Raw genomic sequence first — 25382 nt, 5'->3', positions numbered from 1 at the left:
ACACAAGGAATCTTCACCTTGACCTCATGCCATACACAGATTATCACAAGATGGGTCACAGACCTGAAGTGAAAGTCAACGCTATACACAGCATACAGAAACAGTCTTAGGAGGAGTGGGGACTTGATAAAAGGGTGATGGAGAGGGGTTCATCCCTGCAGCTGAGCTATACGTATGAGCCTGCAAAGGTGAAATAAAAGCCCACAAGCCAAAAGGCCCCGGGTAGGACCGAGAATTTGCAAGTCCACCATCAGCAGAGCATGTGGTCATTAAGTGGCCCAGTGACTATTGTAGTGGCCTGGGAATGTCATCTGAGGGCTATTGGGAGGACAGAAGGAAGCAGTTACACACTTAGGACAATGCCCTCAGCCCCACCTCTAGGCTAGGCATTCACAGATGTAAGGACATCAATCAACTAGCCTGTCTGAGCTAATATATCCATGCAAACCCTCCCGGCCCCGGCCCCCAATATTTCTGTCCCCTTGGAGCCACATGACAATTTAGAAAAAAGGCAATTTAGAAATTCTTCCATTTGAAGAGAGATTTTTTCATTTGATGAGTTAATGAAAATAAATGAAATCTGAGATATAGTTCTATTCCAATCAAGAGTCTGAGGCATGCCAGATCAGAATGCATGTCACCGTCACAATTACCAACCAGAAAAGACCAAAATCCCATTTCGTTTCCACACAGGAGAGAAAAATTGAAGGCAAAATAAATAACCTGATTCTTTTTATTTACCAATGTGCACATATCCTATGGAATCTAATTTGGACACAGCACTCGAGTTGCAAAAGCAGCTCAAGTCTCCCCATCAGCACCTTCCTAGGCTGCCCCAAATTTCTAGGCTCCAGCACTGCGCTTAGTTTCAAGGTGGACCGGGCTAATGTTGAAAGCTGTGTATAAATGCAAAACGGCATTGCAGCACATTGTGAATAGGGGACCCATGTATTCACCCTCCCCCCACACACACACACATCCCAACAGTGCCTGCTGGAAGGAAGAGTGTGCGTGGGGTTAGTGTGTGAGTGCAATGGCAACGGGGCATGTGTTTGTGCCCGTGTTGGAGGTGAGTGTTACACACGGATGTGAGTGTGTTGAGTTGCCCCGTGTTTGTAGGTATATGTGTGTACAGCTTGGTGGTACAGGCCCGACTCGTTCTGCTGGGAACATATGCTTATGCATGTTGGCAGGACGGACTGTCCTTGGCAGCAGCCTAGGCCGAGGAGTTGGAAGCAGGAAGACGCTGGGGCAGCACTGCAGTCACAAGGCATGGAGATACCTAGAAAAGCGCCCGGCCCAAGTGGGAGGGGTGACTCCTCCACGAGCCCCCTTCCTGCCCTGTCTCAGGCCCAGTGCATGGAGCAGAAGGGGGCCGGAGGTAACCTCATTTACGTCCGTGGAAGAAGACACTGGCCCTGCAGGGCCACCTTGTGGCCTGTGGCCAGTGGGTTGGTGAAAACCATTCAGAGGAGCCCTGTTGGCTGCACAGCAAGCCCATGCAGAGGCCTTAATCAAAGCCTCATTTGGTTGGCAAAGCCATGTCCCCTGAGAGATGTCAAGCCATGCACGCAGATCTGGACTTGTTTAACATCACAGCCCTCTGACAACCACAGCCATCCCACAACAGAATGTCTTCCTTCCTCTGGGGCTCACTTCTCCTCACAAGAGGGGTTCAGACATTGCACTGGAGGGGGGTCGGACTAGACAGAGGACCTCGGGGACCTTCCAGCTCTAACTTCTGGAGCCTTGGCTTTTATTATAAAGGTGAAATTCACATAACATAAAATCAATCATTTGAATGAGAACAATCGAGTGGCATTTAGTACATTCACCATGTTGTGCAACCACCACTTCTATCTACTTCTGAACTATTTTTATCACCCTGTTATGGACTGAATGTTTGTATCCTGCCCAAATTCCTACGTTGAAGCCCTAACCCCCCAATGTGACTGTTATTTGGAGATGGGCCCTCTATAACAGTAATTAAGGTTAAATGAGGTCATAAGGGTAGAGCCCTGATCCGAAAGGATTCGTGTCCTTATAAGGAGACTCTGGAGACCTTGCTCTCTCTATTTAGCAAAGAAAGGAAAGGCCATGGCGAGAAGGAGGCTGCCTGCAACGCAAAAGGAGCATTCTCACCAGACACCTACCCTGCTGGCAGCTTGATCTTGGACGCCCAGCCTCTAGAAATGTGAGAAATTAAACTTCTGTTGTTTCAGCCACCACCCAGTCTATGGCACTGTTACAGCAGCCCAGGTAGAGGAACACATACCCCCACCAAAAGAAACCCCATGACCGTTAAGCAGTTACCCCCCGCCCCCCACCACCCAAATCCCTCTTTTCCTTCAACCCCAGGCTGCCACAAATCTTCATTCCGTCTCTACAGATCTATCTATTCTGGACGTTTCACATAAATGGAATCATACAATATGCAACCTTTGTGTCTTGCCCCTTTCACTTCATCCACATGTAGCATGGATGGGTACCTCATTCCTTTTCAGGGACGAATACTATGCCATCACACATCCTCACAGCCAATGTGGATACAGCACAATTTCTGTATCCAGTTATCCCTTGATGGACATTTGGGTTGTTTCTACCTTTTGGCTATTGTGAATCGAGCTGCTCGGAACATTTGTGCACATTTATTTGTTTGAGTATCCGTTTTCAATTCTTTTGGGTATAAACCTATGTGTGGAACTGCTGGGTCATACAGTCATTCTATGTTTAGTTTTTTGAGACACTGCCAAACTGCTTTCTACAGTAGCTGCACCATTTTACGTTCACACCAGCAGGCTGAAACTTTGTTAACGAGACAGAACAGAGATGGCTGCAGTCTTCCCTCCATTAGGGATCCTTCTGTGGCTGGCGGGGTGGGGCTCTCCCAGCCCAGGGCCCACCCAAGGTCTGGAATGTCACCACTAGAGGGGTAGGGGAGCCTCGGCCTCCGGCCCATAGCAGAGAATGCTAAAGAAGGGGCCAGGTGCAGAATCCTCTCACACCATTTCCTACCAGCCAGCCCTCAGAGAAAGGAGAGTGGGAATGGCTGTCTGAGGGCTGGTGCCCAGCTACCAGGGGACAGGGCAGAGGGGTCCTGACATACTCCAGCATATGGCATGAGGCCCCTGGCCATGAGAGAGATGACAGTGTGGATGTGCCAACCCTGAGCATACATGCCCACATGCGGAGTCATGGCCGCCCACCTTGGGCCAGGCCTGTGGAGACTTCCCCACCACGGGGCCATGGCAGTAAGCAGTGCTTGGTGAAAAGGAATCCCCCCTCCTGAGTGTCCCTTCTTCCTCCCCACTCCCCTCGCTGTCCTCCCCACTCACCCTTCTTCCTGTGCGGCCAAGGAGTTCTGAGAAAGCTTAGCTAAGTTCTTGGCATAGTCTTCTTCAATCTTTATCCTGCAAAGGGAGAAACGCCAACACGTCAGCTCTCCAGTGCTAGACTGTGGGTCTGACCTGCAGCCCTGCCACTTATTAACCGTGTAAAGGAACGCATTGAACCATAAGCTCTGAGAGTACGTGGTTCTTGCCTGTCTGTCTGACACACGGTGAGTACTTAATAAATATTTGTTGAATGAATGAATGAATGAATGAATGAACGAAATTGTCTGAACCTCCCTCTCTTCAACTGCAAATGGGATAGTCTCACTGATCTCTCTAGGCTATGAAGATGAGCTGTCATTTGCATAGCTCCTAACACAGAGCTGGACACATGGGAGACCCTGAAATGAATATAACTTGTGCTGGACCACAGGGACACAGGGACACGCAGGGCTGTCTTCCACTCCCTTCCAGCCCCAGTGCTCTGGGTTTAGATGCTCCAAGGTGGTGTCGGCCCCTCAGAAGCAGAAATAGAACCTTTCCCTAGGTCTCCCAGCCCCGCAATGCCTCTAAGTGTCAAGCCTGCAGGGCACAAGTATTTCCATGGAAACCAATCTCCCCAGAGAGGGAAGTTGCCTTGGATTTTGCTTCCAGCAGGCAGGCCCTTGACACACTTTCAAGGCAACTCTCGGGGAGTGTTCTGTATTATCTGGCACATCTGTGTTCAATGTGTTGTCAGGGGTATTGTCCGCTGCCTCAGGGGCCTTGTGGGACATGGAGGAGCTGTCCTTGTGACATCAGAGCCGGCCTCAGAAAGCCCCTGGTCCATCACTTGGCAAATAGTAAATATGCAGAGTCTCTCCCGGAGCTATAGCATCTGCTTCCCGGCCGCTCAGAAGCTGCTGCCCAAAGGGGGTGATGATGTAGAGATGGCAGCCTGACCAAGCCCCATGGCAGCATTTTGAGTAATAATTATTTCACGATTTAGCCCAAAAATAATTATTTCACTGAGAGACCCGCAACCTTGTCCTTCTCTGCTTTGCTTTCAATATCATCTCTGGCTGGTCTCTAGGTCCTCCTGTGTCTATCTCCTGCCTCCATTGCTTCTTCTTCATTCACTCTGCCTTGAGCCCCCAACGTCCTCAGGATGACAGGGACAGCCAGCCTGAAGTCTCCAGCCTATGGCCAAGAGATCTCTCTGGAAAGCGGATCTAACCATGTCACACTCTGAACTTCAAACCTCCAAGGGCTCCACAGTGCCAACCACACGTATCAGGCACGGTATGCTCCCTGGGCATCACCTCCAGAGCCAGGGCCTGCATCACCTCCCCCTCTGCCTGGCTTCCTTATGCTGAGGCCACAGAAACCACCAGATACCTGCCCCCTGGCCTGGCACGCTCCCCACTCTGAACCTCAGCTCTCGCCTCTCCAGGCTCTGAAAGGCTCTCCGTCTGAGATCCCAAGTGGACTGAGAAAAACTGCAGGAGCCTGCACTTCTTACAGAAGACCAGAGTTCCATTTATTTGCAAACATGACATTTTTATGAAAGCATAAACCATAAATGTGTTCAAACTTCGGCTTTCACAAACAACCATTTTCCTAGTGGCCTGTTTGATACTACGGTTTTCTTGGACCTGAGCTATATAACCTCTCAATTCCCTACCTGTTTAATGGGTCATAAAGATTTCATTACATAAATAGAAAATGGGCCTCTTAAGGAAAAGAGATGCTTTAAGGCCAAATAATTATAACTTGATTATTGTTGTTACAACTAAAAAAGAAGTATTTTTAAATATATTGCAATTTGCTATAAATATTTCCAGTGTGCTCTGGAACTCCAGGTAGAAAGTTGTGTATACACACGAGTGCACACTTTTGGGGGGGCAGGGTATGTGCATCTGGGGGTGGTAGAGATGCAGGTGTGTGGGTATGTCAGTGTGTGCTTAACAGGTTCTCCGAACTTGGAGAGAAGGACGTAGAAAAGGAACTTCTTCTCTCGTAGCTTTTCCTATTTCGATCAGGCTGAACTTCTTAGCTCATCTATGTTCAGATAAACCACTATTATAATCCCTGCACTTATCATAATCACCTTCTCTAACTCTCCCATTAGACTGAGCACCTTGAGGCAGGGATGGGATTGGCAGGGTCGGGGGTTCTGTACGCCTAGGCCCGGGACACAGTTTTGGTTCAATGATGAACTGAAAGGTAACATTCTCCTTTTTTGTTATGATAAGGGACAGTGCTTCCAGTGAGGGCCCCGGAGGTAAGTATAGGAGCCAAGCAGTCTGTGTGGGGAGACAGTAGGGAATGGTGAGGACTGTGGCAACCTGGGAACACATGCTCCCTCTCCAGGGGTCGGTACTCCTCAGCTCCAGCCAACTGTTTTGTGAGGGATGCAGAGCCACTGTTCCCGGACTTATTGCTTTCTCCAGAGATGCTAGATATCCAGATTTTAATGTAAAAAACTACCAATTAAAAAAAAATGTTGGTTCAAATCTTTAAAAATGCTGTATCGGCCAAAGCAACACATTTGCTGGCCAGATGTGTCCTGAGGGCCATGAGTCTGTGACTCCAGTCTCACGCTCCCTGTGGTGCTACCCAAGCCCAGTCCTGGGTGAGCAGTGCTCATTCCTGATGCTGACTCCTCTCAGGCAAAGGGCCAGCGTGGGTGTGCCACCCGCCCCGGAACTGGGAGGGCCCAGGCCTCACCTCTCCCGGATGAATTCTGACATCTCCTTCTGCATCTGTTTTCCCTTCAGTTGTTTCTGAAGCAGCAGTTCAAACCCAGCCACTGTACCGTTGCCTTGAGGGTCCTTCTTATCAGCCTAGAAAGGAAACAGAAGCATGAAAGAGGAGGTGATGGCTGGAGCCATGGGGAATGGAGGACTGGGAAGACAGACCCCAGAAGGGCCCCTGATGCACCTAGCAACTCCGACCTCAGCCTGAGAGGGAGGATGGGCGCCCAGTCTTGGCTCAAAGAAGAGGAGGAAGGGCAAGTGGCCAAGACCACAGGTCCTTTTACTTTCTGATCCCCAATGTCCTATTACTTTCAACCAGGCAGCTGCTGAGGCCGGCTGGACCCTCTGGGGAGTCTTGGCATCCTGACTGTAAGCTGGCACAGTCTGTGACCTTGGGGACACGTGCCCCTAACCCTGTGCCATCCCATTTCCTGTTAACTTCTTACACCGGCCAGGCAGTGACATCCTCCAAGGCACATTCATAAAAGATCACAGTGGCTTCTGGGGAGAAACTGGATGGAAGGGAAGCCAGAGTGGAAAAGGGCAGGCTGCCAGGCTTGACATCCCAGCTGGGGGACCTCAGACAAGTTCTTCACTCACTCCAAGACTGAGTTGCTTCATCTGTGAAACTGGAGAAATGATGGCACCTATTGCATATGGTCATTTTGGGATAAATGACATGTGAAAACGGCTTAGCACGGTGCTCAGCATATATTAAGTACTCAATAAATAGTATCTACTCTTAGGTATTTTTCAATAAAAATCAGGACTCAGAGAAGATGGCCAAGTCAATAAAATGGAAACTTAGTATCCAATTCATTTTGCAAGCAAAGACTCTTAAATTTTCAAAATTAAGTGCTTTGGCTTTGTTTTGGCTGTACTTCCTCAAGGATGTTTGCATACCTCTTTCTTGCTCTCCCCCTGCCCCACCTCCTGCCTGGCACCCCCAGCATGACATTTGGCATCTGCCCTCACAGCCATGGCTGCTGGAGAACAAGTCTCAGAGCCTCCCCAGGCCCTGGCTGGCACCTCTTCCATCACAGCCATTCCCCACCAGGAATCCAGGGTCAAATGCTTTGATACTTAATGGAAGGAGTCAAAAAAATGTCCTTTGACATCCCAGAGGAATGTAGGTATGTCGGTGAGAATCCTGACCCAGGGTCAGCTCAGCCACTGGGTGACAAGGTCAGGTCCTTCCAATCCTAGGCTGTGTCCTCCCACCCCCACCCCCACCTTTGAGATAGGAGTGAGTTGTATACTCAAGATCCCTTCCAGAACAAACATTTTAGGAAGGGAATGGTAAGGGGTTGCTGATGCCTGGAGAAAACACCACTTACCATTGTCAAGTAGATGAAGGTTTTATGGACCCTCCCAGCTCCCTCCCAACGAGGGATCCTTTCCTCAGCTGCCCTGACCCAAGGCCTCTGAGCCACACTGTAATACCTCTCGTGACAGGGAAATCACCACCATATGGAGTACACCATGTCACAACGGGGCTGCTCTGGCCATTTAAAAGTTTCTCCAAGTACATTTAGGATTTGTGCTATGAATGAATGCTACATCTTGATTAAAAAGCAAAAGAAAAATGATCCAAAATACTGAGCCCCACCTTCCCCCACAGAGGATGGATACACCGAGCAAGTCATCCACCCTGGGAAAAAGCAGCCTGAAGCAATGGGCTCCAATGGCTGTGTCAGCAGAGCAGGGCCCGCGAAGTCTTGCACACTCTAAGCCCTGCTCACCCTCACTTCTGAGCTCACCCCTCACCAGGTCTGTCAGATGCCAAAGCCAGAGCCCTATTTATAATATTTGCTGCCTCTGCACAGATCTCAGAGGATCTGGAAGAAACACAGCTGGGCCAAAGAAACACAGCTGGGCTGATAGGAACTGGCCCTGCCAGGAGGCAACAGGAATCATTGAATGTCTTCTACAGCACAAGTGATTTGGTAGAAAGAAAGAAGCACTTTTACCTAGGGTAATACTTGGTTAGCAAATTTTAAAAGTGTAGAGGATCCGTTCTAAATAGTGGTGAAAAAACATTTTTATTTTATTTTTTTATGTTCTTCAGGGTCTTTGCAAAAGGTTTTTTGTGTGTTTTTTGTTTTGTTTTGTTTTAAGTGTACACAGTTCAGTGGTTTTCAATGTACTGACAAGGTTGTGCGACCATCACCACTATCTGATTCCAGAATGGGCAACATCATTTTGAAACTCATGCTGACTTTAAAATGCAAATGCCCAGGACTCTTCCCAGGGTTTCTGAGGAGGTGAACTATGCGTTTGTCAAAAGATATTTATTTGTGGAAAAATGCTCATAACAAAATTTACCATCTTAACCATTTTTAAGTGTGCACTTCAGTGGAATTAAGCACGTTCGCATTGCAGCACAACCATCACCACCACAGCTCCAGAACTTTTTTTATCTTGCAAAACTGCAGCTCTATACCCATTAAACAATATGCAAAAGTTCTGAAACCACAGAGTTGTTAAAGCAGGAGCTCTCCTTGTGCCCAGCCTCCTCAATTTTGATGGAAGGGGGGGGGGGGGGCAGTAGGTGAAGCCCTTGTCCCAGGTCACGTACAAGAGTGACAGAGCAGGTCTGGAGCTCAGATTCCTTTACTGAAGCTGATTCTAGTCTCCTGCCTTTACTGAGCAGCAAAAAAAGTGACCCTCCAGCTTACCTGCTTTCTGGCTGGGGTTTCTCTGTTGCCACAAATGAAAACCCTAGAAATTCTCTCAGATTTATGGAATGATCTGGACTCCAAGAGGGTCTTAAGTTCCTGCCTCGGATGCTAAATCTACTGCCAGCCCTTTAGGGGCCACGAGAGGCCCCTGCCTTCTTTGAGCTTGTGGCCCTTCATGCCCCTCCTGAGTATTGACTTCTGGGCCTTGGGGCCACAGTGTGGGGGAAATCGAGGCACCACTTACCCAGAAATAGTCACAATAGCTCCACTCAGTTGGTTTCAGCAGTTGCTGCTCTGGCATTGTGTCTGGATGAGGGAATGTCACACAGTTTATCTGTAGGGCACAGAACAGGAAAGAAAATGACTTGGCTGGAGGGTTGGGAGAAGCTGGGAAGGTTTTGCTCCTGGATGCAGCACTACCAGGCCTCCCTTCAGGATCTGCTTGATAGAACATGCACTGGGATCCTGAGAGGCTCCAGCAGCCAACATTTCAAATGAGGGGCAACCGGCACTCACACCCGCCCCACAGGGGCTGGCTTTGGTACAAACCCTCTGGAGGGCGGAATAACCGGATCCATCAAAATTGTAAACACCCACAACCTCTGACCCAGTGTTTATACTCCCAAGAGTCTAGCCTACAGATATATCTGCACATGTGTGCAGTGACATATGGGCACGGTTCTTCACCACACAGCACTGTTGGTAGTAGCATAAGGCTGGACATAACTCCACTGTCCATCAGCTGGGGAATGGTTAAACAAAGAACGAGACAGGCACCTATGGAAATTGTATCCATGGTGATAGACACAGCAACAAAGTTCTTATGGATGGATAAGAAAGGTGTGTCAGGACAGACTAAGGGGGAAGGGCGGGAGCAAGGTGTACAACAGTACTTACTGTACGCCACTGTTTGTGTAAAAAAGGGGGGGATACATACACATTTGGTTATTTACATACAGAATACTTCTGGAAGCTGACAATATCATTTGCTTCCAAGGAAAGGAATTATGTGGCTCAGGGTCAGGGTGAGAGGGTTACTTTGTGCATTTTATTTCATAATGTATTCTATGAACAAAAAGTGGTTAAAATTATAATCCATGTGCACTTTGGGGGCTGGCCCTAGCCCAGAAGAGTGCAGTGGAGAAATCTGTAGGATCTGTCTCAGACTTTTCTTCCTGAGCATGTTCCTGGTACCCCTGGTTTTCACCGCTTGGTGGAAGTGGCTTTGCCACTTCTCCTGCGGATGTCACTTCAAGCCCCGATCCCCTCCTATGGAGCTGGATAATTTGGTTCTTTGTGGAAGCCGCAGAGCCTCAGGGAGGCAAGGCCTGAGCCCTGTCAGTCTTTAACCCTTCATCGCAGCCTCAGCATCTGCTGAAGTAGGAGCCATCATGTGGTCAAGGCAAGAACAGTGCAGAAAAAACCCCCAGTTTTGGACAGAGGCCACAAACTCCAATGCCAGGCAGTTCATGCAACAAGTGAGGTGCTTGCGTGTCACAGAAACGGCAGCTCGAGCGTGGGGAGGGTGACCAGCTTCTGCTTCGGGAAGGGGTGGGGGTGTATGGAGATCCATCTAAGGGGCAGATTCCTCTCAGCTCCCACCACCTGTTATCAAGCCAGAATGAGGAGTCTGATGTTGTCAGGTTAGGTGATAACACAAGAGAAGCGAAAGATTGGCATTTTTATGTGAAGTGTCTCAATTTTGAAATGTTGGCAAATTAATTCAAAGTTAAGAACTGTAACAACGTCAACAATAAGGCTGTCTGTGTAAGTCAAACCAACTCCTCTGACAGCTGATTCAGGCCCATGGCCCTTAGCCACGACCTCTGGTTCAGGGGCCTGAGGGCAGCTGGAGGTAAATCGAGGCCTCCCGGCTGCCCCGGGTTCAGTCCTGCGAGGAGAACATTGGAGAAGTCTAGCCAAGGAAAGGAGGCCCCTCCTCTCAAACACTGACATCAGGCAATGGTCTCCCAACCCCGCTTTTCGGGCTGACACCCCAAAGTATGTCCAGAGGTGAGTCTCCTTCGGGGCTCTGATGACCCACTGTGGCATGGGGCTCGTTTGCAGCAATCACGGAAATAAGGGACGGATTCCAAAGTTTCACAGTCTTCATTTCATGTTCCAGCTAGTCTTGTTTCAACAAAAAATGGTGATCACAGTCCATCTTTATTTGGCTTAATAATGTCGTCCATGAAAATTGCAACCGAACTTAATGATAAATTTACTATGACATTAGGCATTGAGAATCATGGAACTAGGAGGTCGAAGGCACTCAGAGTGGTATAAGTGCCCTGTTGGGGGTCTCCAAGGCAAGGGGTCCTGCAAGTGGCCCAGTACGAACCACTGAAGGAGAGCTAGTTGGGTTGGGGGAGAGGGGCTGGGAGAAGATAATGTCTCATCCCCCTTGTGGCTTATGCCACTTTGAGAGAATACTAGCCCTTGGATGGTCTAACCAGCGGCCGCAGGGTAATTGTCCTTACCTCTACGGACTACGGTTGGGGGATCTCTCACTCCCAGGTCTCCCACAGGGATTTCCCAGAATCCTCACAGAGCCCGGCACCCCCTGGTGGTCACCTCGAGAACTACACCTTGCTGCCTTCCAGGAGGTGGTTGTAAAGATGGGTGGAATTCCCGGGCAGCCCTTCCTCAGGCACCCTGCCAAGAGTTTTGCATGCATTCTCACTTCATCTTCCCAGCAACCCCATGCGCTGGGTAACACTGGCCTCATTTTATATGAGGAAATGGAGGGTCACAGAAGCTAAGTACGAATCCAGAAGAGCTGACAGCAGAGCTCAATCCCTCACCTCCCAAGCTACCCAGTGAATACCTGCTCGTCCACTTTCCATGCAAACATTCGTTGAATGGCTACTTGGTGCCATGCACTACACTAGATCTTCCCAGCACTTTGCACACGCACATGTGTAATTACACTTCTCGTGACTGTTTATTTAGCATCTCTTCCTTGCCAGACTGTGCCACGAGGGGAGGAAGACCATCGGTTCCTGTTGTTTCCCTAGTACCTGGCACAGCCAAGCACTTGACGGGTGCTCAGTAGATGTTTCTTGGTGCAATGACTGGAGGCAAGAGGCTTGGTGCAATGACTGCCTTTAGTGGTTTTACAGCCTCATGAGGAAGGCAAACAAGTAAATAAGCAATTGCAATACTTTGGGATACATCAACCAGTGGGGTAAGCACGGGGTGTTGAGGCTACAGGAAGGGGAGGAAGCTGGGAGAGAATATTTAGGTGAGGCAGTCGGGAGGGTACGGGGTGGGAGGTGAAGAGTGTTGCAGGGATAAAAGAGCCTGGGGGTCTGAGGACGAACTACGCAGTTATGGAGGGCGCTGCTGTGGGCTGGGGCTGAGTCAGAGAGCAGACAACACTGAGGCAGGAGGGGGTCTTGCAGGAGTGGGAGCCACAGAAGCACCTGGCATGGGAGTGATGTGAGCGGGTTGCGAGCACTCCCGCTGGTGTGGAGGACAAATGCAGCCGACTTAAGCCACCGGGGCAGGCCCCGCAGCGACCAGGAGGTGTGAAGGTGGCTCAGAGCAGTGCAGTAAAGTGGACAAGCAGAAAAATGTGGGGTCGACATCGCAGACAGACTGCAGAGCACCATGAAGTTAACTCAATGACTGTCCACCAGGGGTGACTTTGTCTCCTCCACCCCAGGGACATTTGTCAATCTGGAGACATTTTCATTTGTCACAACTGGGTGGGTGGTGGATTTGCTACTGGCATCCGGTGGTAAATATCCCACACTGCACAGGACAGACCCCCTCACTAAGGACAGTTATCCAACCCCAAATGTCAGTAGTGCTGAGGCTCAGAACCCCTGAGTTGACTGGGTGGACAGGAGTGCTTCAATTCACTGGGACAGGAAACACGGTGGGGGGTGGAGGGCTCAATTGGGGGAGAGAGAGGCTGTGGCAGGGGAGCGGGATGGTGAGAGCGGTGGGGTGTGCTGATGTCCTGAGCATTTAGAGCTGAAATGTCCACTTGCAACGACCTAGTGCAAGCTCATGCACAGACAAGGAAACTGAGGCACTGAGAGGTTAAGTCCCTTGTCCACTACCATGCAGCTAAACAGTGGCACAGCAGGGTCTAGAGTCAGTTTCCTGGGCCACCACTCTTACCATTGCCCTGTACTTCTATGGCCTTAGGCCTCAAAGTCAAGGCTCACACATCTCTGGATTAGAAGGGCGGGCAACGGAGAGGCAACCCTGGGCTCCATCCAGCATGGCTCCAAACTCCAGAGGGAAGAGAAGGTGGGAGACGCCTTACCCCATGGAAACCTCCACGTATGGATTCCCATCCCCTCCTGAGTGACACTGTCCAGGTGATTACCACCACCTCTGCACTTCTGGGACACAGCTTATCCTCTCCTAGGGCCTCCTGGGCACAGCAAGAGCCCCGATCCCTATCTTCCACCCGACAATCACAGGGGACGTGGTAAGGAATCACCTTCTGCTCTGACAAGAGCTCATAACGTGCCAGCCTCTGTTCTAAATGCTTCACATGTATTACCTCATTTAATCCTCACAGCTTACTGTTATCCCCATTGTACAGATGAGGAAACTAGAGCACAGAGAGGTTAAGTAACTCACACAAGATCACACAGCTTGTGTGTAGCGGTGGAGTTAGAGTCTGCAGCCTGGCAATCTGGCACTTAACCCATGTCACACTGCCTTTCCAACATGCTGAGGCGTCCACCCCAAGGACACATGTCTTGCCCCCACCCAAGGCAGGGGCTCAAGTTGGAAGGGATCCTTGACAGGGGGCAGGAGAGGGAGGCTATGCACTGTTTAGGGAAAGTTCCAGGAGCCAATCCCACCCTCATGCCCTGAGATCACCATCTGCAACCAGCAGCATCGTCACTCTGACACCAGCTCTGTTTGCTCTAACCCTCAGATAAATGGAGTAAATGCACCCCCTTCCCAACGAGATGGCATGGTGCTCACTGTGCAGCTGAGGTTCTTCCAGAGCCATCCTGCAGAGGGGCAGCCAGAATCACAGGTCTGCCCCCCAGAATTTGGGGAATTCCGCGGGGGTTGTAGTCACCACTAAGAAACCTGGCCATGGCACGAGAGCCACTGAACAGAAGTGTGACCCACCCCAGGGGCCTGACATGGGGCGGCCCTGAGCACAGCCCCGTCCCCTTCCACCCAGGTCTTGGCCCCAGACCAGCACAGAGGCTGTGCTGGAGGGCAGAGGCCACAGCTCCTCGCCCACCTATTTGGCCAGCCGCCTGTTCAAAGAGAAGATGGTTTCACAACCAAGCAGGCCTTGAATTTTCTCCTGGAGGGAGGCTGATCTGGGAGGGCACAGGAGAGGAAAATGTCAGAGCTGGGTCTGTAGAATGAAGCAGGAAAGAAATGACACCAAGGACACCCTTCCAGCCCGTGAACTCTCACACAGGGTTCCAGGGACCCCAGCAGGCCACAACAGTCCCTGGATTCCTCTTTCCAGGACAGGAGTATGGCTGAGTGGCTTTGTTGTCATTTTTCAGGAATTGTCTAAATTCGGACATATCATGTTTATGCCGAGAGCTGTGAATTGCCATTAGCGTCCACCATTCTGACCAAGCAGCTCCCTCCATTGCCAGCCAGGCCCACAGCTCCACTGCACTTGTCTGTCCTTTCAAACCTCGCTCCAGGCACTGGGGGGGGTGAAGAAGCTGGAGTGTCAGAGTCAATCTCAGTCCTCACTCCTTGCCCCACCAAGACCCAGGCTGGCACCTGGATGCACCACCCTTTCCTTCCTAGGCCCGCAAATTTCTATGGGATCAGACAGTGTGGGAAGTGCTCACCCCAACCCCACACGCTGGAGTGGTCAGCTGTGCCCCAGCCTCCTAGAAGCCTGGACTCCTTGCTTCCCTCCCCCAAGTGGCCCTGCAGCATCACACTATAGAGCAGCTCTGTAGGATCAGAACCCAGAAGCAGGGGCTGGGCGCAGTGAGCAGTGTCATGTGGAAAGGAAAGGGCAGCAGACAAAGGTCTTAGCCCATCTCCAGCCTGGAGACGTGGGGCACCTGGGTGGGCAGCCAGCAGGCCTTGGTCAAGTCTGGGGCTCTGCCCCTCACTCATTCTACCGTTGGCCAGTCCCTCCCATGCTCAGTTTCCACAGCAAATACTTCCCAGGGCTGGAGTGCTTACTTAAAACCCTGGGGGGGACTGGTTACCACACAAGCCCGGCCCCAGAGACAATGGACTATACGTCAGAGAGTCCATTGAAGAATCCTGCATTTGAAACAAGTATCGCAGAGGCTTCAGATACTGACTACACTTTGCAGGCTAGCTAGTGAGAAGCACTGATTTCGGTCAGCAGTAAGGAAGAGGGAAGATACCTAGAGATGGACAAAGTGTGCTGTCTGAGAAGATCCTGGGCCATACTTGGCCCACTCTGACAGAGCCCGAAGCTCTGGTTCAAAGACAAGGCACAGCTCTGGTTCAAAGATGGCCTGGGCCATCACCAAAGGTCTTTCAGGTAATTTTGGGAGGCCTCACTCTCTGCGTTTCACTTTTCATTTCTTTTTCACTTATCTCCTCTAATTCTAACATACCAGCCCCCCCCCCCCCTTATGTTCTTCTCCCTCTTTCCCCTATTTCAGGGGACTCTGGGAAGCTCCTGCTTTGCTCTAGCACTCTGGGGCATTTTGTGGCAATTTGAAGATGAGGATTGTGCCCTCGGGAAGTCTACCCATGGCCTGTCCGGCCCGTCAGCTCCAGTAAAACAAGGAAGCTGCTGCTGAGCCTGTCCCGTGGGGCTGAGTCACCCTGGCCTGCCCTCAGGAGGCAACTTCCACCGGATGTATTGCTGGGGGGTGGGGGTGGGGGGGAAGGAACACAGGTCTGGAATCCTGATGGTCCCCAGCTGTGTGGCCCTGGGTGGGGTGTGGCTCTGTGCCTCAGTTTCCTCATCTGCAAACAGGGTGAAGAGAAAATGAGTGTGCATGGAGCATTTCCTGTGTGCCACCTCTGTTATAAGTGCTTTCTGTGTAGACTCAGTCCTTACACTGTCCCTAGGGCACAGAAATCTCATTATATAGATGTGGACACTGAGACACAAAAAGGCAGAGAAACTTGCCCCAGGTTGTTAACGGCTGACAGGTGCTGCAACTGACACTTTGGCTTCAAAGCCCAGGTTCATAATCACCATATGTCATCGGTTCTATCACCTACACTACACACACAGTGAAAGGAGAGCTAAATGAGCCACTCGGAATACCACTTGTGCATAATAAATGCACACAAAAGTGGCAGCAATTATTGTCATTGTCATCGTTTGCTTAACCCTCTTTTTCCTCCATAGCAGGATTTTCAGCCTGCATGAGCCAGGGAAGTGCACCCACTCTTGGATTCAGCTCCGTGGGGGTGGCCAGAAATGCTCAGAACTGCGTGTGACGGAGCCCGAACAAGCAAGTCCCTATTCCCAGCTCTGCTGTGCTTGTGGCCAAATGGCAAGCCTAGGACCACACTTCTCACATGTCCACGTCCTTGGCTGTTTGAGCAGCTGGACAGCTCATCCGCCCACTTAGAGAGGACACTGACGTCCAGTGCCCACTTTCCCCAGGGACAGGGCTGATGGGTGTGTGTGGGGGGTGGGGGGGGAGGAGTCCTTCTCAGCCTGCACGTGGGGACTTGGTGGCCTTTTGGAAGAGCCCTGGGAGGCAGTGTGGCCAGTCTAGGCAGGAGCTGCCTGCCTCCTCTGGGGAACTTCCAGAACTCTATTCTTAGGGTGCTTTCTCTTGCCTTTAACTTTGACAGCTTCCAGAAGTTACCTTGTACAAAAGCAACACTGCTGCGGCTATAATTTACACGTCACGTCACTTGCACAGAGCACAGTCCACCCCCCTCAACCCACTCCTGCCCGCCCTGCAAAAATGGCTTCTGCCATCCTTCCACTCATTCCTCCAGAGAGAAAAGTGAGATATGAGATCAACAGAAGAGGGGGTCCAGGAGGTAACCTCGGCTACATCCAAGCTTCGGGACTTCCCAGATTCCAGGCTGGGCATCCCCACTTGGTCCGCGTTGTCATGGCAACAGCCCTGGCCGAAAGCCCCAGCTTGCCGCCCAACCTGTGAGCGCTCTGTGGGAGGCACTTACCGTGATGGTGTTTTCCTTGCTGTGCTTTTTGCCTGGTGAGGAGCATCCCAGGTTCTGGGGAGAGACACAAGAAGCATCATCAAAGCTGTTCTCCATATTGGACACTCTTTTTTTCATTCGGGTTCCCTGAAGGGGGTGGGACTGGTTACAAGCCGCGTGCTGAGGAAGTTCGAGATGCTCAGCCTGCCGTTAACTCCTAAGTCACCATATTCTGGGAGAGGGCAGGCAGGAGTTCCCCTGACTGCACGCTGCTCCTGTGCGGAGCTTGAAGGCGAACGAAGTAGGGGAAGCCTCCAGCACCGGCTCTGAGGGAACTGCTCCAAACCAGGCTGGCCTCCTCGGTCCCCAATCTGTGATATGGGAGTTAACCCCTCAGCTGCCCTCTGCTGGTGAGTGATTCTGCTTGCTGCTTGCTTCCTGAACCTGCAGAACCCACTGGGGAGCAGAGAGTTAAGGCAGATTGCCGGCCACCACCTCCTGCCACTGAGGATTCAGAACATGACATCTTAATCTGAACCCTCGGGTCAGACACATCAAACCCTATATGTGTGTCATGCGCACTGGGGCACTCAGCCACCTCTGTGCCTCCTGCTCTCCAACCCCGAAAGCAGGGAGGGATTCCTCAGCCAAGAGCGCATTTCAGCTTTCATTTAGACTTTGGATTGCCTTTTTATGTCTTCCTGTCGCTGGCAAGAAAACCACTGTCCCAAGGACCTCGGAGCCCACAGGTCCTCAGCAGCAGCTTGCCCCAGTCCCAGGATGGTTCTGGCACAGAAAATTAAGGACGGCCAGCTGAAAATGCCACATTGGTCATAAGAGCCTGTGAACCCAATGGGGAAGGTCAGTTCTGGTCTGCATTGTCCCACTAGTAGCAGTTACATGAGGGATTCAGTAGGGTCCTTAGGCAGCACAGGTGATGTCCACTCCTGAACTGAGCCACACAACGGCCTGGGAAGCAGGTTAGCCTGTGAAAACTGTGTGGCTGTTGTGAATCCTTCTTCCTCTAGTGGAATGCAAGGAAGTGGCTGTCAAGACTTTATAGATAAAAGCCCAGGAAAAGCATGGAAGGACTTCTCCAGTGAACCTCAGGGACCTAGCACCCTTCCCCCCACCCCCGCCACACACACACACACCCGCCAGGCTAGCACAGCCCCGCTCCACAGGGCAGGAAAAATGTCTGGGGATGGGGACAGCCCCATGTGCTAATTAGGCAACCCCGGGAGCTTGACTGAGTCCCTGCTGGGTCTCCTCATGCCCTTAGTCCCACCTAGACCTACTTTGCCTGGTAAGTAGAGTCAACAAATGAAAACCAATGTCCTAAGAGCTCTAGATAAAGAGGACCTCATAGATCATCCATGCCACAGACAAGAAAATGTGCCAATTAATATGACTTCTTTGAGCCTTGTTTTCACTATGTTACCAATGGTCCTCAAGTTTTGGAGTCTCAGAATTAACTGAGAAATTTGCCCTAAATCGAGTCAGGTTGCACCTCCCAGAGCTTTTGATTCAGCAGGACTCAGGGGAGCTAGCACCTCTGATAAAGAGTCTGGGGACCTCCCTTGGAGACACACTGATCTATGTTCTGTCATGTCATAGAGGCTCCCTACATCCAGCAGCCCTAACAGGATCTGGGGCAACGTCATGCTTGTGACCAGGTACAGCTTCTGTAGATGCTTTTAACTCATCAGCTCATCCAGCTTACCTACACTGGAACCTCCCAAGTTATCAGCTCTGCCCCAGGGCACTTGCCAAAGTCAGGGCACTTGCCAAATCCTGGAGGAAGGCAGACAGATGCTGCATGGCATGAACCCAGGTCCCATTCTCCAAGGAGACGAGACCGGTGCAGAGCTCTCTCAAAGGTTCACTCACTGGCCAAGCAAATACAGCTGACCCTTAAACAACGTGGGCTTCAACTGTACTGGGTCCACTTATACATGGATTTTTTTCACTAAAGATACAGTCGGTCCTTTGCATCCTAGGTTTCACATCATAGGATTCAACCATCAGCGGACTAAAAACAATATATTCGATCCGCGGCTGGGAATCCAGAGATGCAGAGAGTGGGCTGTATGCATTGATCCATGCCTTGTATATAAGGGGCTTGCATATCTGTGGATTTTGGTACCCACAAGGGGTCCTGGAACCAATCCCCCATGGCTACCGAGGGAGTATAGTTAAATTTGGGGGAGTCAAAAGTCATCTGTGGATTTAACTGCACAGGGGGTCGGCACCCCTAATCCCCGCATTGTTCAAGGGTCAACTGTACAAGCCCCGGAGGGAGAAGGGGGAAGAGAGAGAGCCTCTGGGATGGATTCTGCAGTTTACAGGAGTCTCCCTGTCACTCACACACATCACCACCAGCCCCACCATGCTCCCACTCCAGCACACCAGGAAGGGCAGCCAGTGCTCCAGCACCTCTGCTGAGAGCCCACGAGTCTATGCCGATGCTGTCAGTGATGAGAAGGGGAAGGATGAGGAGGGTAACTACCGGAGGGGGCAAGCTCTGCGAGAGCCCCTGGATGCTTCTGCTTAGGCAGCAGACACCAGGATAGGCATGTGACCTCATCTCATTTAATCCTCACAACCCCAGCAAGGTCGGTGGCATCACCTCCGTTTTACACATGGTGAAACTGAAGCTGGCAGAAACCAACTTATTTGTCCAGGGTCACAAGGCAGTTAAAAGGAGGATACTGGAACCCAAGCCGGAATAACTCTTCTCTGTCTCTGCCATCTCTCCACTTTGAGACCTGGGACAATCTCTTGTTTTCCAGGTGTCTCTGCAGGGGTCAAAAAAGATCTCCATCATCCACAAACACTTACTTTGGGATCACTATGTCCAAGGCTCTGTGGAATGAGGCAGGACCCAGGGGTCAGGATAGGGTTGCAGGTAGTGACATTGCAGGGGGAATGGTAAGTGTGGGCGTCAGTCCTTCCTAATTTGGGACAATTTGAGCATGAATATGAAAAATGACTACAAATGATTAACTCCAAAAGTGGTGGGAGGGCGGGGAGGGCAACGTTTCTTTACCGAAAAAAAATGCCAAATAAAAATGTATATGGAATTAGAAAATCACCATTTGCAAACCAAAACGTCAAAATGGATTCCGGCCACGATCATCAATGATGCTCAAAGTGCTGAGTGAAAAGCCCGTTAGGGAACAGGGCATGTGCGTGGTCTTACCCTATCAGCCTACAGATTATGGAGAAGTGACAGAGGGGAAAGGTACCCGTGGTAAAGGAGAAATCTGGTCGTCACCACGTTAACCGAGAGCTCAGCCTCAGCATCAGCCAGCAGGGTGGTAACCCTGAGTGTGGGTCTCCACACATACATAATGGGAAGTACTCAACCAGCCCCAGGAGCTATTCTCCGCAAAACTGTGTAACCTGCATAAGAAAACAATTAGACCAAGAATGTAGGTCCTTCTACAAGACAACTGACCTAGACTCTTCCCCAAAAACATCAATGTGAGGAAAGACAAAAGAACAAATGGGTAGAAAATATAGTGTCGATTAAAAGAGACTAAAAGGATAATTTAGACGAAAGAGTAAATCCATGCAATGGAATATTATTTGGCTATAAAAAAAAAAAGGAATGAAGGACGGATACATGCTACAATATTAATGGACCTTGAAACAGTATGCTACGTGAAAGAAGCCAAACACAAAAGACCACATATGGTATGATTCCATTTTATGAAATATCCAGAAAAGGCAAACGTATAGACAGAAAGTAGATTAGTGTTGCCTAAGGCTTAGGGGGATTCTTTTTGGGGTGATGAAAATGTCCCAGAATTGATTGTGATGGTGGCACAACTTTGTGACCACACTAAAAACCACTGCACTGTACAATTTAAACAGGTGAATTATATGCTATGTGAATCATACCTCAACACAGATGTTTCAAAAGGAGAGAGAGAGAAACTAAAGAGATACAGCAACCAACGTATCCATGTGTGAAACTTGAATGGATCCTGGACTGGGGAGAAAAGCAGCTGTAAAAGACATTCTGAGGACAATTGGGGAGTTTGAACATGGATTATATATATATATTAAATGATATTACTAAATTAATGTTTTCTTAAGTGTGCTAATGGTATTGTGGTTATGTCTTCCCCTTTAGAAATACATACATTAGGAAATGTTTACATTTAAAACAATATGTCAGGAATTTGCTTTAAAATAATCTAGTGGGAGTCGGGGGAAGGAATGGGAATATAAATGAAACAAGACTGGCGGAATTGTTGCTGGAGTTAAATGATTGGTCCATGGTCCTTTATTATAGCATTTCTTCTACTTTTATAAATGTTTGCAAATGTCCATAATAAGTTTCTTTCTTTTTAACTGCCTGTACCAATGATTTTAAAGTGGTTCTCCTTCCCTTTTTTAAGTGACACCCCAGCCTGGTTTCCTAACCTCACCTGGGCCTCCTAGGCCACTGTGAGCTGAGGACAGATGGACCGAGGCTGGTGTTGGTACATGAGGCAGTCCTTGGTAGACTGCAGGGGGGTGAAGGGGGTGGGGTGGGGTGGCGGGGGTGGTCATTCACAACTGGTTTAGCAAGCACCCTCCCGCCCCTGCATGTCTTCTTTACCCTGTCTCCCTGCCCTGTGACTAGTCTGGGTACTACTTCCTCAGCAGGTTGGATCCACTATGAAACCGCTCAATGGCTTGCCAGTACTATTAGGACAAAATCCAAGCTCCTTACAACAGGCCTGTGCAGACACCTCCGGCTTCATCTTCCATCCACCCTACACTTGCTAATTTCGCAAACTGCAGCCCTACTCAGCTTCTAATGGGTTCTTTGAAATCACTGCTCTCCTTCTTGCCTCTAAGCATACACGTGTTCTGTTCCCTCCACCTGGAACTGTTCCCCCCACCTGTTTGCCAAGTCACACCCTTGCTGATCTTTCCAGTCTTAGCTTATGTACCTTTTCTTAAGGCGTCTGTCCCTGACATTTCCACGACTACTCACCACCACCCAGCTAGGTCCTTGTAGCACACACTTCCTCCAGCTCTTATCACTGCTAAAATGAAATAATCATGTTCTCATGTCTTTCTCCAGCACTGGTTCTAAACCTCCATCAAGGCAGGGACTAGATCGGTCTGTGACTAAGTGCAAAGAAGACGTGCAGGAGAACAGGTATTGTTGAATTGGGGTGTGGGGGTGGGGGGGCATTAAGTAAAATTAAGTAAATGAGCTCAGCATTTCACCTTTCTCTACCTCAAACTCCATTCTCCAGTGGGACCCTTAGGTTTCCCACCCTCAGTCCCCCTCCCTTTCCCCTCTCCTGTGTCTTCCTGGGGGGAAGTTCAAGGGAAGCCAGAACAATTGAAAGGTGGGTCACAAAAGGACCCGGGCATTGGTGGGCAGGTCCCTTGCCCTCCTTATCCCTGTTCAGGGATCAGAGAGGGACCCCACCACCACAGCACCAGACAGGCAGGCGTGTAGGGGACAGGCTAGGACGTGCTTCTACAAAGGCCAGCAAGACTAACAGCCTTTGATTCCCCTGTCCCCCCAAACAGGTGGGCCCCATTTATCCGGTACCCAGGAAGCTGGAACAGGGCTGCAGACTTAAAAACCGCCACTGGGTGGCACCACATCACCATCACCTGGGCCCACCCGTGAAGGTCTCCCAGGGCTGTCAGGAGAGGCAAGCACTCCAGGGGCTGCTGGACACCCAGCCAGGACAGGGCACAGTGGGGACACACGCCTGGTTTCCATGAAGATTAGGTATGCTCCCACCCCCACCACCTCCAACATTCCTGATTCCTAATTTTCCTGATTCATTTGTTCAAGGAGGGGCAGCTACCAAGTAGCAGAAAAAGAACACAGCCGGGGTTTGAACGAGCCACTTATAGATCCCCACCCTGCATCTCAAATAGCCCTATGTTCATGTGCTCATTCATTCTTCCTTCCAATATTAAGTCATAACTGTTATTAATTCTACCTGACAGCCTGGGATAGCGTGAGTAAATACCATGCAGACCCCAGAGAACTGTGTATGCTTTGGGTATCATCTGCTGGCAGCACTGTAAATATCAAACCTTCGTATTCTATTTCCATGATTGGCCTCTAGCACCTTTGTGGATAGCAGCTCCGTAGGCTCACAAACCCTTTCACAGCCTCAGAGCACAACATTCTACCTTCCAGTTCTGGAAACCCGTGAACAAATGCGCATTTGCTCTCTCCACACACTGCATTACTTATTTTTGGTACTTGGATGACACCTCAACTCTCAATGTTACCTTCCAAAAAGAATATACTCAACTCCACCTGCCCTGAAGCAGTCGTTGCTTGCCCAGGCCTGGCTCTCCAGAGCTGACCTTCTCTGCTGGTCATCCCCAATTCCCGTGCCTCTCTTCTAAATTCTTTTTTAAAATAATGCTCATTATATCCTTCTATAAAAGAAAAATGTGTCCATTTTAAGAAATTTGAAAAGTATTAAAAAAAAATTACCTTAGACTAAGGTCGCTCAACCTCAGCACAGTTCATCTTTCCGAGCTGGATAATTATTTGGTGATGAGGGCTGTTCTGCGCCTTGTGGGATGGTTAGTCATATCCCTGGACCTTACTCATTAGAAGCCAGCAGTACCCCCTCCCCAGCTGTGATAATCCAAATATCCCCCAAACATGGCCAAATGTCCCCTGATAGAGAATCATCAGATTGAACCACCATCAATGTCCTGGTTTATTTTCCTCTTATTTGTCTTCACACACGTGTAGAATTCCTCTTCCCAAATAAGACTACCTACAAATGCAATCTGTGTTCTGCCTTTCCCACTCAATATTATGTTCTCAGCATTTTCCTAAGTCATTAAATTTTCTTCAGACGAATACTATTTATTGGCTGCATGATATCACTGGCTGGCTGGATGTTCGGTGCCATAATCCAATTTACCCATCCCCTGTTGCTGGACAGTTAGGTTGGGTCCAATGTTGCAGTGCTGTAAATACTGCTTGAGTGAGCAGCTTCACACATAAATCCGAATCCCTGAGTATATGCCAAGAACAGATGCTGGAAGGGAGATTCCTGGGGCAAAGGACTATGGCACACACCATCAAATGACTTCTGAAAAGGTTCTATCAGTATATACTTTGAGTAACAACTTCATAGTATTTCGTGGGTGGGGAGAGCCATGTTCTATTAGGAAAGGAAGGGAAATGATGGTGGGGAGGGGCTGTTTCCAATATTCTCCCTGATGATGCCCAGGGCAGCACCAGCTTTTTCAGTTGTTGACAAACCACAGCAGAACTTAGGCTGATGTTTTCAGAAAACATTCTGCGTTTGGGTGGTAAATAAGCTTTATTTCAAACAGACTGACGGGGCTGTGTTGGGAAGGCTATCTGGGGGCTCAGCAGGAAACACACAAGGCCAGGGCTGTGACGGGTGCCACAAGCAGGGGAGCAAGGGACACACACACACACACACGCACACACACACACTGTGCACCATCAGCTGGGCTTACATCCTCACTGCGCAAGACACATCCCCCAGTCAGCAGCATCACCTGGGTGCTGGTGGGAAACTGAGCCTCGGGCTCCTTCCTAGACCTCCTGAATCAGAATCGACCCTCTAACCGGAGGCCCAGTGATTCTCAAGTCCATCCAAATGTAGGGAGCCACGGCCCACACAGATGTCCAAATTCTTTCCCTGAATATTAACTGAACTGAACCTGAGCCTAGCACTCGGCTTCCTAAGACAATAATTACGTTTCTGGAAATTGGCACTCTTGCCTGCATGAAAGCTGAGTGTCACATTTTAGCCGACTGTAGTAACAGATCCCAAGGTCTTTCTTTCCGTGTCTTGCACGTACTATATCCGCTGTGGTTGATAACAAGCAGCTGTTGTAGCAGCGGCGGCAGCACTGTGGGGCCTGGCATTGTAATTCCTGGAAAGGGATGGTGGCATTTGGAGGCTTCACTGGGAACATCTTGACCATTTACGGACAGATTAAATAAGATTAGCCCTCAGTGCTCCGTTGCAGCTGAATGCAACCGAGAACCACGGGCTTGGCATCAAGTCCAGTCTGAGAATTATAGCAATTATGTCCACCTGCACGAGTCACTCAACAACAGGTCTGGGCCTCAGGGACCCCATCTGTAACCTAGGAATGGTACTGACACCTACCTCATGCGTTTGGACAATAGTCAACTGAGAGGACGAATACAAAAGCAGTTTGGGAATCTTAAAACACACTCCCATCTCTCCATCCCATCACTGTCTCTCTGCTCGATTATTAAATGTGGTCAAACATTTTACGAAATTCCATGCTGGGTGAGAAGGGGGTGTGTAGAAAAGGAAAATGGACTGGCCCCTCCATATTCTTAAAGTCATGGGAAACCTAGACTCTAAGTATCAGGAATCCAGACAGCAGGATGGAACCCTCCACCGTAACAACAGTATCATCCCATCACCATCTCCCCACTCCAAACCCCTCTCAACTTCTAGAGAAAACCAAACAAACCACATCACCCACTCTGCCCCTTATCAAGGTACATTGAAATGACCCAGATAGACCAACCACTTTCT

General features: G+C 49.9%; 1 protein-coding gene across 12 annotated transcripts in view; it reads right to left on the bottom strand.

Annotated features, from left to right (window-relative positions):
- The window catches only part of GAS7 (growth arrest specific 7), a 210282-nt gene that overhangs the window by 22724 nt on the left and 162176 nt on the right, over positions 1 to 25382 (bottom strand). For all 12 annotated transcript variants that reach the window (XM_019755227.3, XM_019755228.3, XM_074320748.2 and 9 more), the window contains 4 exons: positions 16852 to 16905; positions 8996 to 9085; positions 6042 to 6157; positions 3336 to 3410 (listed from right to left, as the gene is read on the bottom strand). In XM_019755227.3, coding sequence (XP_019610786.1) covers positions 3336 to 3410; positions 6042 to 6157; positions 8996 to 9085; positions 16852 to 16905 — 335 coding nt within the window. The remainder of the gene's footprint in view (positions 1 to 3335; positions 3411 to 6041; positions 6158 to 8995; positions 9086 to 16851; positions 16906 to 25382) is intronic.

The sequence above is a fragment of the Rhinolophus sinicus genome, chromosome 12 (assembly GCF_057876585.1).
Source record: "Rhinolophus sinicus isolate RSI-liver-muscle chromosome 12, RSI-T2T, whole genome shotgun sequence".
NCBI classification, from domain to species: Eukaryota; Metazoa; Chordata; class Mammalia; order Chiroptera; family Rhinolophidae; genus Rhinolophus; species Rhinolophus sinicus.
Note: the sequence above shows the minus strand (reverse complement) of the source record. Positions and strands in the feature narration are given on the sequence as shown.